This window comes from Lepus europaeus, chromosome 6 (genome assembly GCF_033115175.1).
Source record: "Lepus europaeus isolate LE1 chromosome 6, mLepTim1.pri, whole genome shotgun sequence".
NCBI lineage: Eukaryota > Metazoa > Chordata > Mammalia > Lagomorpha > Leporidae > Lepus > Lepus europaeus.
Genome location: NC_084832.1, coordinates 59021685 through 59038673, shown reverse-complemented (window position 1 = coordinate 59038673; position 16989 = coordinate 59021685). Strand labels below are relative to the sequence as shown.

Below are 16989 nucleotides of genomic sequence, written 5' to 3'. Positions count from 1 at the left end.
GGGGATCACTATTCCTTGAGCACACGCGATAGGCCTCAAACTGCTAAGATCAAGGAAACCTCTTATCCCAAAATGAATGATCTCCATTTTGAGTTTCCCCAGCTGATTTAGGAGATTATCTTAAAATGATTCCCTGAGAGATTAAAAGGTGTAGTTAGGGCTGGTGCTGTGGTGTAGCAGGTAAAGCCGCCGCCTGCAGGGCCAGCATCCCATTCGGGCACCAGTTCAAATCCTGGCTGCTCCACTTCTGATCCAGTTCTCTGCTATGACCTGGGAAAGCAGCAGATGATGGCCCAGGTCCTTGGGCCTCTGCACCCACATGGGAGACCCAGATGAAGCTCTTGGCTCCTGGCTTTGGATCGGCCCAGCTCCAGCCACTGCGGCCATTTAGGGAGTGAACCAGTAGATGGAAGACCTCTCTCTCTCTCTCTCTTTCTCTCTCTGCCTCTGTAACTCTGCCTTTAAAATAATAAAAAATAAATCTTTTAAAAAAAATTGTAGCCTAAAGTCTCCCATACCAACTCCTACTAATATTTTTTCCTGCTCTTTTTCAGAATATTCTGTCAGCGAAATAGATAAAGAGTATGAAGATGGTGAGAGTCCACCATAATATACCCAGAGCTAGAGGTCCCTGACTTCCACAGTGTGTCCTGGGCTGAGGAGGGTGCCCCTGGGGTGGGGACCCACTGCTGGTCTGACCTGCACCAAGTCCTGGTGGAGACCTGGGACATGCTGAGCACACAGCCCTAGAACCTGCTGAGAAGGAGCATCAAGCCAGAGACAAAGGCTCCAGAGGGAGGCGGAGTGACAGGGGACAGATCTGGAAAGGAGGTCATCTCTGCACTCAAAGGGGCTGCTGTAGGGATTCCTGTGGTTAAAGAGGGGCTCGTCTGTCCTAGGCTGCCTGAACACTGGAAATTAGGGCTTAACAGGGACACATGGACCTCCCCGCCCAGGTAGACTCATCCGCTGGACCCTTGGCAGCCAATTAACGGGAGCTCCTACAAATGATTAAGGATTTTTCCTTAAGGGTTTATTGGAGGGAAAGAGGGGAGAATCCTTATAGTGACAGAATCTCAGCTTAAACACAATACTCCATAAAACGAAAGCCCAGCAATTAGCCAGACCCAGCCTCATTAGAAAACACTTGAGGGACTATGGTCTCTTGTACTTGGGCACGGGATGTGGGTGTCAGGTCTTACATACAATGCACATCTCATTCCTTCCCTGTTCCGTACCTCACGGCTCATCGATAAACCCTGAACTCTGGACCATGCAACCCCTCAGGAAGACCTCTGCCAAACGCAAGTCTCTCCCTCTTCCTCCATTCCCAAGGGTGTTTTGGAGCAGAGCTGCTCAGACATCAGTGTGCTGTGCTGTCCCTGGCTGAGCCTGTTTGGTGCAGCTCCAGCAGATCTGAGGGGCTGCCCTTCTAACAAGCTCCCAGCAGCTGCTGCTGCCGCTCAGCCAGAGCCCACACACTGAGTAGCCAGGCTTTCGAATAGCTTATAGATCTGTGCCTACAGCAACCGCCAGCCCAGCCCAGCCCTTGACCCACCTGCCTGGGATAACAAGGATTTCACTACATGCAGGATGGAGGAGGTGAACACAAGACTGGGTTTCTCTGTGCCTCATTCATCAGTGGAGCTACACTGCTCACCTGCCACCTCTCTTACTTTTCCTCGTCAGCTCTCAAAAAGCTCATGCAGTGACACTTGGCATGGTAAGGCAGACTTTCTCCAGGTCCTTTGGGAACAGGTATAGGGTCCACAAGCACTGGGGTGTTGAGGTGGGAGAGAGAGATTGGGCTCAACTCAGAAGACAGCATGAGCAAGTGCGAATGGATACAGCCCAAAGAACAGGGCCAAGGTCAGTGGGAACTGGGAGGAGAACATCATGGCTAAACCAGCTTCACTGGATTCTCACTGTAGGTAGGCCAGGGTGATCAGACATCGCCTGGGAGATGTCTGGGGAAGAGGACGCTGGTCAGACACTGAGGATCATCAGCCATCAAGAGTGGTGGATTCCTACACAAGGCTTAGCAAGGTACTTGCTGAAGCTGGATTATACAGGGAAAGGCAAAGAAGGAGAAGTTTCAATAATCTGATAAAAGTTGGGTCAAGCAAAGAACCTTTGGTGCAGTACATCGAAGTCTGAGCAGCTCTGCTCCAAAGCACCTTTGGAAATGGAGTAAGAGGGTGAGACTTGTACTTGGCAAGCAGCCGTCTTGGGGAGATGAATGGTCCAGACTTCAGGGTTTATTGATAAGCCAAGGGGTATGGACAGGGTTGGAATGAGCTGTGTGTTGATCTGATACCTCCACCCCATGCCCAAGTACGTGGGGACTGTGGCCTTCATTCCGCATTTGAAGGGAAAAAACATACAGCTCAAACATTTATCCCAAATCCAAACATTGTAGTTCTATCAAGAAATGCTTTGCTGGAGAAGCACTTGGATGAGGGAGAATTAAAATCTGTTCTGCAGGGGAAGACATGCTCCACTGGGGGACAGAGTGTGCCAAGAATTGACCCTCATTAGCACTGGTCCTCTGAGCTACCCAAAGAGGAGTCTGATTGTCCCCATTTCACAGATGAGGGGCAAGGTGCAGAGGGACTGAGTAACTTCTCAGAAGTGGCCCAGACCCCAGCTGACAGGGCCACCACTAGAACCTGGCCTGACCCCTCCGCCTGCCTCGCCCAGCCTCTTGGGGGGTGACTGCAGGAGGAGGTAGTGATCTCACCAGAACAGAGATTACAGATGACAAACATCCCCACAGGGACAGTTTAATTAGAAGTAAAACTCTTCCTATGCATTCAGCCCCAGTTCCAGCTACAGTACTGCTTATTTAGTGTGTTCCCCTGGCATGGGGACAATGCCCATTGATGTTACCAAGCTTAATTATTGCCCTGAGACGAATGCTTCTAAGCACCACTTTTCATACAGTATGCAGGGCTGCCAAGTCCACCTTCTTCCCATTAAATATCTACTTCTTTCTCAGCTCAAACTAACAGTACAATTCAAGAAAGCCTATTCAAATATGGCCACACACAGGATGGGCCCTTGGCTGAGCTCTCAGGGCAGAGCCAGACTCAGTCTCCATCCCAGGCAGGCACTGAAAGGTACCTGTCCCCAGTCTCTCAACCCCTCGCCCACCAGTTCATTCCATTTCTTCTCTTGGTGCCATCCACAAGGAGCTTCCCGAGTGCTTACTTGAATTCCCATGGGTTCCCGTTGGGTTTTCCTAAAGGGCTCTTCCAAACGTCCCTCAGTCATTTCCATGGCACACAGCTTGGGAACATGCAGCGTTTTTGCAATCCAGCTGGACATGCCCCTTGCCTTGTACCCAAGTGTCAATGGCATGCATGCACCTGTCGGAAGTGATGGGGAAGAACTGCCGGGGAATTCCCTCTGTCAGGGGTGATCCAAGGCTGAGAGGCAGTGTGTGGGCAGGAAGGACTCAGTGTCAGCAGAAGCAGTGACAGCTCAGTGCACTTCTCCCTTCCATCGGGAGCCTGGATGAGTCAGGGATCCTATTATGGAACCAAAATTGAGCAAGAAGGAGATGACAAAGAATGGCCTCTCTCTGTCCCCAAACTCCTAAGAGGCACACAGACTCAGACCTGGTAAGTTAGCCCCATGCCATCCAGTGGATTTCCAAATCTCCCTGGGCACCCCAGCTTGAAGGGGCCAGTGTCATCCTGAACCTGCCACAACAGACCTCCGTGACTGCCCCGGGGCTCAATTATCACGTAAGAGCCTCTGCCTCAGAGCCCTCGCCTCAGGAGCTGCCTCTTCCCAGAGGCAGGGGAGAGAGACCCAGGTAGTAATGATCAATTCCACAATTCAGTTTGCACCCCGTTACCCAGGAGGCTGCAGTCCCTGTCCTGACCCAGGGGGTGGCGAGGCTGTGGCTGCCCTCCAAGAACAAAGGTGCTCACGGTAGACTTCCTTTAGCTCCTGGCCTGGGGAGTCATCTCTTCTGCTCTGGTCCGTAATGATGAACTGGAAGCAATTCTTAGAAACTGGCAGTCTGTGACAAAAGTGGTGGGTGATATACTTCTTGGGATCAACAAGAGAAAAACACACTCCCAATAAATCTCACCTAAGGTCCTTCCCAAGGCCTGCAAGGTCCTCTGAGGACTGGCCCCTGCCCCTGAGTCCCTCCCCAACCTCCCCACCTGGCCCCCTCTTGGTCCCCTGCTGGGAAGCTCTGTCCACCTGCTCCCTCCCTAGCTTCATTCTCCACACCCTCAATATCACACTGTCAAGTGCATCTTCATGGCCCCAGGAACCCATACTCACTTTCCAGGTCAGCCCTGAAAGGGATCCTTCTGTTTCTATTTCATTGATATCCTCAAGTTGAATTTTAGTTTATTTACTATTTAAAGACTCACTATGTATGCATTTTTCTTGAAAGGACAAGGGTAAATGCCATAAATATACTTCTCCCTTTTTTCCCTCCTTAATGTCCTTCCGTCTGATGTGCCTTGAAAGGCATGGAGCCTATTTCTGACAGGAATTTGAGGGATGCTCTATTAGAGGAAGCTGGCAAGCAGGAAACTGAAGACTTCGATGTCAGTGTAAGTTGGGTAAAAATTTGGGACCCTCTTCCTCCAAATATTGGAGCAGGCAGCCCAGGGCCAGCGGCAACTGCCACCTGAGTTCTGGGATTCATAGCTTTGCTTTGTTGTTGGCACAGCCCAACTGAGCTTCCCATTAAGCAGCTATAGTTTTTTGTTTGTTTTTGTTTTTTAAAGAATTATTTATTTATTTGAAAGTCAGAGTTACACAGAAAGAGTAGAGGCAGAGAGAGAGAGAGAGAGAGAGAGAGAGAGAGAGAGAAAGAGAGAAAGTCTTCCTTCCGCTGGTTCACTCTTCAGATGGCCGCAATGGCCAGAGCTGCTCCAATCTGAAGCCAGGAGCCAGGAGCTTCTTCTAGGTCTCCCACACAGGTGCAGGGACCCAAGGATTGGGCCATCTTCTGCTGCTTTCCCAGGCCATAGCAGAGAGCTGGAATGGAAGTGGAGCAGCTGAGTCTTGAATTGGCACCCATATGGGATGCCGGCACACCAGGCCAGGGCAGTAACCCACTGCGCCACAGCACCGGCCCAGCAGCTATAGTTTTAAGAGGTCCACATCAAGTCATATGGGACCAGAAACAAGCCCTATATGGCATTCCAAGCCCCTACGTGAGTACCTTGCTACTAATATGAACAAATAGCCACCAAGATTGCTTTTGAAAACTGGAACAGGAAAAAGAAAACTCTTAATAGTATCTAGATGTCAAGGCAGATGATTTTTGCAGAAATCCTATATAAAAAGCAAGCCATGGCTTAACACCCTGGATACCATATAAAAAAAGAGGCCTAGAAGTCGCTGAACAATGCAGAGGAGAAGGTGGACTGCCTGGGAACTCCAGAACCAAGAAAGGAACAGCATGGGAGGGATTACCCTGGGTTTTGTTTGCTTGGTTTGGTTTTTTGATTCATATGTCCCAGACTGAGTGCTGGAAAAGATAGCAACCCCCAAACTGCAACAAGCACAGATAAGAAAAGCCCACCATCTAACAGGGCAATCTGGTGAAAGAGAAAACCTTGGACAATAACCTGTGCTCCCAGCAAGCACCGCATCCATAGCAGCACACATCTCCCCCAGCTCTGCGGTCCTCTGACCTCACCCCTGCAGGGGGACGCAGACATAATGCTGGGCGTTCAGCAGGCAGCCTCTGCTCTGCTGTGCTCCACAGCTAGAGACGAGAAGCGAAGTCTGAACCGTTGAGATAACCTTGCATGTGCCTTGTGTGGTACAGGCTGAGCATCACTCATCCAAAAACCCGAAATTCAAAATCTGAAACTTTTTGAGCACCGACATGATGCCACATGTGGAGAAGTCCCAGCTTGACCTCATGTGACAGGTCACAGTCAAAACACAGGATCATGGGCCGGCGCCGCGGCTCACTAGGCTAATCCTCCACCTGCGGCGCCGGCACCCCCGGGTTCTAGTCCCAGTGGGGCGCCAGATTCTGGCCCGGTTGCTCCTCTTCCTGTCCAGCTCTCTGCTGTGGCCCAGGAGGGCAGTGGAGGATGGCCCAAGTGCTTGGGCCCTGCACCCCATGGGAGACCAGGAGAAGCACGTGGCTCCTGGCTTCAGATCAGTGCGGTACGCCTGCCGCAGCGGCCATTGGGGGGTGAACCAAAGGAAAAGGAAGACCTTTCTCTCTGTCTCTCTCTCTCTCACTGTCCACTCTGTCTGTCAAAAAAAAAAAAAAAAAAACACACAAGATCACAAAAAAATCATGTAAATCATTACTTCCAGGTGATGTGGTGACATGTACAAGGTGTAGATAGAACATAAACGAATTTTGTGTTTAGAGTTGAGTCCCATCAACAAGGTATCTCGTTTCATAAGGGTTCTCCACAAGTTCACAGAAAATGAAATTCAAAGATAAGTTTGGTGCAAAAACATTTTAAATCCATGCATTTTTTTTTCATAAAATGCACTTTCTATGACCATGACATTTTTGAAGAATTTCATACATACAAATATCCCCTACTTCAAGAAACTCTTTTATTTTTTATTTATTTGGCAGATAAAGTTATAGACAGTGAGGAAGAGACAGAGAGAAAGGTCTTCCTTCCGTTGGTTTACTCCCCAGATGGCCACAATGGCCGGAGCTGCACTGATCCGAAGCCAGGAGCCAGGTGCCTCCTCCTGGTCTCCCATGTGGGTGCAGGGCCCAAGGACTTGGGCCATCCTCCATTGCCTTCCCGGGCCACAGCAGAGAGCTGGACTGGAAGAAGAGCAACCGGGACTATAATCCGGGGCCCATATGGGATGCCAGCGCCACAGGTGGAGGATTAACCAAGTGAGCCACAGCGCCGGCCCCTTCAATAACTCTTAACTCTGAAACACTCTCAAGCATTTCAGAGTAGGGATACTCAATCTGTATTGTCTTTAAAGCAAAATTTTTATTCGGTTTTATAAATATACCACATGAACATTTTGCCTACTTCAGCAACCTGGTGGCCCTAATTTCCTGTGTCAACTTACCTCTAAGACTTAGAACACAGGTTGGTGGAAGTGAGAGCACTATTAATTATTAGATTTGCAGGTACTAACTATGGGTAATTACAACATAATTGCTTGTATCCCTGCAACCCAAAATTATACAGAGGTATTTTTCTAAACTCCCATCAGGAAAGGCAAAAAAAAAATTTAGCTTTAGAAAAAAAACTTTTAATTGGGAAAATTTCTGGCCTCTCTTCTTAGGTAGCCCTCAGTTACTTACCCTTACCTTCCACATTTGGCTCTCTGCAGCTCTGTATTAATAAGATTTGCATTTCAAATGCTGAAATAGTACATTGAAGGGAGAAAAAGATTGCTTGAACTTGGCTTTATAGTATTGAATTTATTAAGACAGGGAAGTAAACTCAGGTATTTTAGAAAGATTTTTCAACTAGAGTTGAAAACCTCAAGGAATTGACTTAATTAGACTTTTAAATTATTCAGAAACCTTCAGAGCTGTGTGTTGAGGTTTTCCCATATCAGGCAGTGCCGCACTCCCAGGCAGCACCCCCTCCCTGTGGCTGTGTGAGGCTCTGGAAGAGCAGGGTCCATTCAGGAACATTCCAGAGAGTTCTACAGGACAGGCAGGTTGAGCATGTACGCACCTGTCACCAGCACCTCACCACCCTATGGCAGAGAGTGTGACACATCCAATTTGTTCTTTCTTTATTTTAATTCAGTCCTTGCTTTTGAATTGTGAAGCTACAATGAGCACAAGATTTTTAAATATGGAAACAGTCAATAAGGCTAGAAAATACATGTTTCAAGTCTCCAACTCCTTATGTCCCAGAAATAACTATTCTATACTGCTTTCTATAGATCCTTCTGGAAATTTTAATGCCTCTATAAACTTACATATCTTTAAAAACATGCACAGCCATAAATGAGATCACAATATGCACAGTATATATAATTTGCTTTCTCTTAATAACATATTCGGAAAATCTTTGTTATTCCATTGTATCCTGTACTGTAATTTATTTGCACCCTCTCAACAGATACTTAAGTTGCCTGCCAGTTCTTTATACATACACACACACACACACTCTCATATATTGCATTGAATTGTACACATAAATGCAAATGTAGCTAAAGAATAAATTCCTGGCACTTGAACCTGAATCCAAAGGTATCTGCAACTTTAACTCAAAAGATATGGATAAATTCTCCCCCACCACCCCAGTTAGGTGTGCCATTTTCCTATCCCCACCAAGAGAGATGAGAGGACTTCCTTCTTTACACCCTCACCAGAAAGGATCCTCAATTCTGGCCCTTCTGATGGGATAAACACCATCATTTCTCCGTGATGTCTCCTGCATCACCTTCATTGTGAAAGTTGTTGGGTGGGGCCGGCGCCGTGGCTCACTTGGTTAATCCTCCGCCTGCAGCACTGGCATCCCATATGGGTGCTGGGTTCTAGTCCTGGTTGCTCCTCTTCCAGTCCAGCTCTCTGCTGTGGCCCAGGAAGGCAATGGAGGATGGCCCAAGTCCTTGGGCCCTGCACCCACATGGGAGACCAGGAGAAAGTACTTGGCTCCTGGCTTCGGATCGGCGCAGCACGCTGGCCATGGCGGCCATTTGGGGGTTGAACCAATGGAAGGAAGACATTTCTCTCTGTCTCTCTCTGTCTATAACTCTACCTGTAAAAAAAAAAAAAAAAAGTTGTTGGGGATTTTTCACATTTGTTGGTCATGTGTGTGTCTCTCTCTATGAATGGTTATCCTGTATCCTTTCTCTGCTCTTTCATTAAGCTGCTATATTTGTTTCTCAGTACTATAATGAGATACTTGAGGCAGGCTAACTTCATACAGAAAAGAGGTTTCTTTAGTCCACAGTTTTGAAGGGTCAGTGTCCCAGATCAGGTGGCCCCACTGGTGCAGACTGGTGGATGGTGTCACAATAGAAGGTGCACTTGTGGGAGGATGAGATCACAACCTTAAGACTACAATCCCTGTCTCCCAATACCACCACCCTGGGACCAAGTTTCCAACATAGGAGCTCTGGAGGGTCAAATTCAAACTAATCCAAATCATAGCAGCTGCTTATCTCTCTTTCTTTCTGATTTTCCAGGGCTTTTATATATTGAAAAATGTAGTCATTTTTCTGATATACAAGTTGTAAATTTTTTCCTGGTTTGTGTTTCTTTGATGTTTATTTTCTCATCTGCAAGGCAAAGTGACAGAGAGAGGGAGACCTGGGTAAGGGTGTGGGGGTAGCAAGAGAGAGAGAGAGAAAAATCTTCCATCTGCAGGTTCATTCCCCAAATGGCCACAACAGCCTGGGCTATGCCAGGCCAAAGCCAGGATAACCAGGAACTCCACCCAGGTCTCTCACCAAGATGGCAGAGTCTTAAGTACCTAAGCCATCATCTGCTTTTTCCCAGGCACATTAGCAGGGAACTGGATTGAAGTGGAGCGGCCAGGACTCAAGCCAGAACTTCAACATGGAGTTTGAGTATTCCAAGCAAGACCATGCACCACCATGCCAACTGTGCCAGTCTGTATTTTATCCCGACTTCCTTTCTGGCAGTTTCCATGCCATTGTCATTTTTAATTTTTAGGGAGTCTCATTTGCAAATATCTTTCTCTTACATGTTTACAAAGGTCTTTTCTTTCTCGTAGCCAAAACTTTATAGAGTTCCATTCATGTTTTCTTCTTGCTCTCTAAGGGATCTCTTAAAATAGATACTATGGAATTATTTGGGGAAAACCTATGACAGGGAATCCAGCCAAAGTCCTCCCAAACATTGAGTTTTTTTACAGCAGAGGGATCAATTTTGCATTTTTAAGGTCACCACAATAGCTTTGTAGGTGATGGGTTGGGATGGGGGAGACAGGCGGCAAGAATGAATGATGGAACAAATGAATAAAGCCTGGTTGCTTAGGGTGGTGCCCTTACACCTGCCATGACGTAGGACCCATTTCTGCTCTGCAGCCTGGGAAACTAAAGAGCAAAAGGAAGGCACCTTTGTAGGCCAAGTTCAGTTTGGAACATACTGAGTTTTAAGACCGGTAAGACACTGAGATAAAGTCCAGTTGAAAAGTAAAGTAATTCATCTAGGGTCTAGGAGAGAGCTCCTGGCTAATGATTTCTGAATGTGTTTGCTAAAGCTGCTGTGACATGAACTGTGCCACGACAGGAGTGGCTTAGGCTGCAATGACGCACAGTTCTGAAGGCAGAAGTCTGCAATCAGGGTGTTGGCGGACTTGTTTCCTCCCAAGAGCAGGGAAGGAAGGCTCTGACCCAGGCCTCTCTCCTTGTTTTGTAGATGGTGTCTTCTCCCTATGCCATCTCTCTGTGCGTGTCTCTGGGTCCACATGTCCCTTCTATAAGCACACCAATCATATTGAATTAGGATCCACCCTAGCAACCTCATGTTAGCCTGATCAGCTCTATAAAGAACCTACTACCAGAGAAGGCCTAGGAATTAGGGCACTGTGGTGCTAGGGATTAAAACTTCAATGCATGAATTGAGGAGGCCATAATTCAAGCCATAAGAGAATCTTTAGCATGGAGTTGAAGCCTTGGGAGTAGAGGGGGTCCTAGAGCATCTTTTATCTGAATAAGACAATACTTCCTTCCCCAACCCCAAATACACCAGTGGTTGTGGTTAAGGTGCCACTTGGGCGCCCACATCCCATATTGGAGGGTCTGGTTTGAGTTCTGGCTCCACTCCTGGTTGCAACTTCCTGCTGATGGGCACCCTGGGAGGCGTAGTAATGCTTTAGGTACTTAGATCCTTACCACTCATGCAGAACTGGATTGGGTTCCTGGCTCCTCTTTCTGCCTCTCTCTCCTCTCTTGTATGTGTATGTCGCACAAATAAATCTTTTAAATAAATGACTCAATTTTAATGCCTTAAAAAATACCAATATTACTTAGTTTTCCCAATAAGCCTAGGGGCTTTGGGTTTGCATAGAGCAAGAAGAAAGGGTTTGGGTCTGTAAAGGAGACTCCAGGGGGAAAAAAACGACAGAAGGGGATGATATTGTGTCTTGTTTCTTTTTTAAAAAATATTTTTCTTATTTTTATTGGAAAGAGAGAGATAGAAAGGTCTTCCATCCACTGGTTCACTCCCCAAATGGCCACAATGGCTGGAGCTGAGCCAAGCTGAAGCCAGGAGCTTCATCCAGGTCTCCCATGTGCACAGGGGTCCAAGGACTTGGGCCATCTGCTGCTGCTTTCCCAGCTGCATTAGCAGGGAGCTGGATCTGAAGTGGAGAGCCAGGACTTGAACCAGTGCCCACAGGCGATGCTGGCATTGCAGGTGGTGGCTTAAGCCATTATGCCGCAACACTGGCTTGGTGTCTTATTTCTTAAATGCCACAGACTAGAGTTGAGCCCCCACAGTCAGGATGTAAAGGATGTCACTTAGGAAAACTAATCCTGATGTGCATTGCAACACTCGGTACAACAAGTGCTGCTCCAGGATCTAGGTGACAAAGTGTCTGTCCCCAAAGGACTGGATGCGCAGGATCCTGAGGCAGCACCTGTGGCACATAAACCCTTCCTGTGATAGGCAATTACACGGCTCAGCAAAGCAGAGCTGCACCAAGCAGCTCAGTAGGCAGCAGATGTGGTCAAATAGGGCCAGAACAGGAGAGGTAGCATAGAGTGAGTGCCACAGACACCTGCAGCTGCAAAACCCCTCTGCATGGACTGAGGCCTTTTGAAGGGGAATAACAGAAACCATTGGGGCACAGACGAGGAAGAGAGAGCTTACACCCTCCTGTTTAGCTGGAAGCTAATGACCTATCCTGTAGCCTCAGTGACAACTCACCTGCTGTTTATAATTCACTGCCACACACTTGTTTTCACCTCTGTGACATATTATGCATAAAAACTTCGCTGTGAAAATTCTTTTGATTGCAAGGACCAGAGATTCACTCAGGAAGGGTCTCTAGGCATGGGAGACCTCATCACTGAGGTCCCCAATATACCTACACAATGATGAGGATCCCATAAGATGTCAAAGATGGCACATATGGCGTAGCCTAGATGGAACAAGAATCTCAAGTGGAACCTCCCAGATGGGTCTTGCTGTCTGGTGGACCACAGTGGACACTGTATCTTCTGGTGTGCAGAATACAGAATTCAAAGGAAACAGTGACAAAGGCAGATAGAGTCACTGCATCCCAAGGGATGGATCATCAACAATGAGGAATTTAGTGTCAGAAATCCTGACAGTGAGGGCCTTGACCCTGACCTGCCCTGAAGCCCTGAGTTGAGTGATGGGTCTCCCAAGTAGGTGCAGGGACACAAACACTTGGACCATCTTCCACTTCTGCCATTAGCAGGGGACTCAAACCAGGGCTCATATGGAATGTCAGAGTCACGCGTGGTGGAGTGATGGCTTTACTCTCTGCACCACAGTGCCAGCCGCTGAAGATTCACTCTTGACATCAAATAAACAAGCCACCACTGGGAGCTCAGGCTACAGAAAGCCTGTCACACTTCTTAAAGCATGCACGCGTTTTTTACCTTCTACAGCCATCTCCATCCACACCTGAAAAAAGAGGATACTTTTATGTTCTCAAAAGGTTTCTTGGTATTCTGAGGATAAAAAAGATTCTTGAAGGACCTAGGGGGCAAGAAGAGGGTCTGAGGAGCGCAGACATGCTCTGGCCACCCAACCGTTCCCATTGTTTTCTAATAACATGCTGAAATGTCACCTGCCAACCCTGGGAGTCGGCAACGTGATTCATAAATCATTAACTCCCATTTTCTGGATGTTTCATTCTGTGGTCCTTTGTAGATGCTTAGCAGCTCCTACCAGACAGTGTTTAGGATGATAATCAGAGAGATGACGGCTCTCAGCGAACTCGATGAGGATTTTGACATTCCCCTGACCAGGCTGCTGGAAAGCCAAAACAAAAAGAAGCTGAGAATGCTGTGAGTAGCCAGAGGGGTGGAGCTATTTATTGGTCAGTGGGTCTGGGCAGGCCAGAGGAGGCAGCAGTCGAAGGCTAAATTGGGCCACCAGGGAATTGAGCCAAGCCAGCGCCAGGCAGGTCCCCTGTGTCAAAGAGCAGGCACAGGGGAGTGATCCAGCTGCCAGACCAAGATCAGAACTCAAGGGCAAGGGAGTCCTAAGCCTGAGTGGCACAAGCGCAAAGGGAAGAGGGGGCAGAGGTTGGAAAGACTTGAAGGAACCATGAACTTCAAAAGTCCAGGGAGCAAGGCTTAAACCCGTGGGCTTTTAAAGGAGGGGAGCAATGGAGTATCCAGATCCTGGACATCAGCTTAGCAAATTCCCTAGCTTCCTTCCAAGCTGGCTGGTGGTTTCCTTGTGGAGCAGGGAGTGCTGTGAGCTTCCTGAGTTGGGATCATGGTCAAAGTCCTATTCAGAGTGGGGAATGATAAGGCTATTGCAGACCCATGGCTGGCACCAGGTCACAAACTGTTCCAGAACCAGGCTGTGCCTCCAGCCTATGGTGTATGACATGCTCTTGACCCAGCCGGGCTTTTTCCCTCATTTGTGGTCAGAAGCCTGAGACATCATGGTTGTATTTGGGCCTCTGAGGATCTTTTGCAGGTCCTCCAGCAGTGGCACCAGACACAGGCTGTGGGGACAGAGTACTCTACCTAAATCCCTTGGGGAAGCCCAGCATTCACAAAGTCAGGAAGAGAAGGACTGTCATCAATTCCTGCTGTGGGGCAAGAGATCCCCAAGGCTTCTCTAGGAAACAGAAGGGGAAAACACACAGACTAGACAGCACCAGGAACTTCCAAGCTTTGGGATCAGCAAAAACAAACATTACGCAGCTTCTCCATCAATCATCCTGCAAGCTCAGGTGCCACTCCCTCCCCATCTTCCCATGTCAGCCTGCAACACAGGCTCATTCTAACCTGACTGCTCTCGACAAATACTTCCTGAGCACCAGCTCTGTGCTCATCTAGCTGGGACACAGCACTGTGTACCCATCATCTCTGCCACGGATGAGCTCATTGGTAGGGATTCTACCAGCTTGTAAAGGTGGGCAAAAAAACAAGGAAAGAACACTCTGCCATTCACTAAAGAGCCTTGGTTGTCACTAGCTGGATCCCCTCCCTGGAGTTTAACACTGGCCTGCACCCACTATCCTGTTCTCAGCCTGGAGGACAGGTCTCCAACCCTCCCTAGCCTTACTTTTTTCCACAGGTGCCAGTGGGCTTGGTAAGTGCTTCCATTCCACTAAAAGTGTTTGCAAATAAAACCACTGCTATTTGGTACCACTGCTACTTGGTACCAATGCTATTTGGTACAAACAGGCCATGAAAACCTTATTTCTGAGTTTCTCCTATTGCTGCTTACAATAGCAAACCAATGCCCTCTGCGAGGGGAAACAAGCAGCTCTTCCCAGCAGATGGTTGCTTCCTGGAGTTGCTCAGGGTTAAATTATTTTGCACTCCTCGAGGAAGCTGAGCTAAGAACTTAAAACTGTCATGTCAAAGGCCTCCTTTTCAGATCCAGTTAAGCCTGGGAAGCTCACTCTTCCTGGGGCCCTCCCTTTCCAAGGGGCTCTGATCTGAGAATCAGAAAACACAGCTGCCCTAGAGACCCTGCTTACTTGGAAGTAGCACAGCTCCAGTCATTGAAGTGCCAGGTTAACTCGCTTTGTACACTGACATGAGCAGGATAAATGGCTCCATCACTTTGAAAGGCTGGGCCTCAGTATGGCTTTTATGATAAGCCACTGTGAGTGAGCCTGTTTGCAAATATCCTGCTGAAGGCAGAGACTTTGGGTGGCTCTGCCCAGTTCACAGACAGTGCTGTCTTTCCAAGCCACTTCCAGAGGCAACCCTCACTGGGCTGTGGACAAGCCTTAGAAAATCAAGCTGCGATTGGACCTCGTGACTCTTCCCCTAGCCCCCAACGTGACCCCTTCTGAATTCATTTTGAAGAGTTCTGGGGTCAGGCCGTGGGCCCAGGTTGAAGGTCAGGTACAGACCAGGCAACAAGCACTGAATCAATGTCATGGGCCATCCCTTTATTCCCGGACATGGACTGGGAGAGAGGCTGCCGCAGACTCGGGCAGAACCACTGGCCCGAGTTCCCACCCCTATGAAAAACTCAGCAGTCGCTAGACCATACACACTCAGCCTTGAACTCAGCCTTGGCTTTGAAATGTGATCTGCCTTCCTTCTAGACTGAAGAAAAATTTTGAAAAATACAAGGAAGCAATCCTATGGATTCTGAGGAGAAGGGAAGGTAAGCACCACCCTCCCACTTTCTGCCCGTGGCTGCTTGTCTGTCTGCTGCCTCTCCCCTCCTGCTGTGGTTCTGAATGCCCATTAGCTCCCTTGAAGACCTACTGGGTTAGAAAAACACAGCTCTCCTCCTCCTGAGGTCTCCACCACCAGCCCCACCCACCCCCTGCTCCTCTAGAGGACTGAAACCTAAAAGGTGTGGATGCTTTATAGGTAACATTTTTCATGTTCGTGCTGTGGCCAGTCCCAAAGAAATCTCCAACTGCCTTTGCCATGCAAACTCATTTCCCTCCAGTCTCCAATCCAGTCTTCCCTGTTCCAGGCACACAGCTCCATGTCTCTGAAAACTCTTCATCCAAACCAAGGCCAGGATTATGTACTTGCAACCTACAAGGTCTCCTGGGGCTCTGCATTGCTGCCAGGGGCCCTGTGTGGTTTAAAGCTCTCCCGACCCTGTCTTGAAACTGTTACTGATTTCATAGAGAGAGGCTCTATATTTCCATTCAGCGCTAGGCTCCTGGTATTATGCAGCCCTTGTATTCAGACTTCAAGTCCGGTGAGATGAAGCAGAACATTCTAGTGTGTATCATGAATCATTAGTCATCAGCATGCAAAGGTCTTTTTGGAGAAGGACACAGACACACTGGCCTGCTCCCAGGTGGCAAGCACCCTGCATGCATTATTGTACATAAACACCCAGGACACTATAGGCAGTGTCATCCTATTTTAAGAAATATAGGACTCATCACCTTCATCTCTCCCCTGGAATTCTAGTCTCCCTGACTCCCATCTTTTTGTCTCTCAGTCCTTTCTCAGTCTTAACATGTTTTCAGTATAAAATCTTAAAATCTCTTCCTGAGCCCTCTTTTGCCTCCAAGAAAATGGCCACAGGCCTCATATGGCTTAGAAGGCTCTCAATTCCTCCACAGCCACATTGGGTTTTTTTGTCCTTCCTTGAATGAACCAAGTGCCCCATGCCACAGGGCCTTTGTATGTACTGCTCCTTCTGCCTACAACACTCTTGGCTCCAACAGCCTGTGGGCCACTTCTCACTTCATTCAGGGCTCTGCTGAAATGTTACCTTCTCAAAAATACTTTCCCTGGCCAACCTTTGCAAGCCAGTGCTCACATGTGTTCTTAGACACACATGCACACGATAAAGTTTACCGCATGAGCAAATGAACCAATAGTCTAACCCAGCCTACCTTTCCTGAACCATCTTCACTGGTACATTCCAACCTCCCCTTCCACGTGCTGGGGCTCTCCCGTGCAAGTGAGAGACTTCCTTCCCCCAGAAGTCTCCTCGCTGTCCAAACCTGGTTACTTTCTCTCCCAGGAGCTCTCATGGTAGATACCCCAGCCTCCTTGGTTTACCTGAGCTCCCCCTAACCTAGCTGCTAGGTGACCTGTGGCTCCTCCTCCCTAAAAGATACATCCTGAATGACACCACAGCTACAACTCCTCTCCATGGCTCTGGCCCCTGCAGTCCCACTGTTGTGTCCAGTTACAGAGAGAAAGAGAGAGCGAGAGAGAGAGAGAGAGAAAAACAGAGGCAGATCTTCCACCCACTGGTTCACTCCCCATATGCCCACAACGGCCAGGACTCAGGCTGAAGCCATGATCCAGGAGCTTCTTCCAGGTCTCCCACATGGGTGCAGGGGCCCAAGGACTTGGGCCATCTTCTACTGCTTTCCCAGGCCATAGCAGAGAGCTGGATCAGAAGTGGAGCAGATG

The 16989-nt window shown here is 48.3% G+C and overlaps 1 protein-coding gene across 1 annotated transcript in view; it reads left to right on the top strand.

Annotated features, from left to right (window-relative positions):
* ERICH6B (glutamate rich 6B) overlaps positions 1-16989 on the top strand; it is a 48882-nt gene that overhangs the window by 16353 nt on the left and 15540 nt on the right. The window contains exons 5-8 of the mRNA XM_062195168.1: positions 555-593; positions 4495-4580; positions 12821-12957; positions 15195-15256. Of these exons, the coding sequence (XP_062051152.1) occupies positions 555-593; positions 4495-4580; positions 12821-12957; positions 15195-15256 (324 nt within the window). The remainder of the gene's footprint in view (positions 1-554; positions 594-4494; positions 4581-12820; positions 12958-15194; positions 15257-16989) is intronic.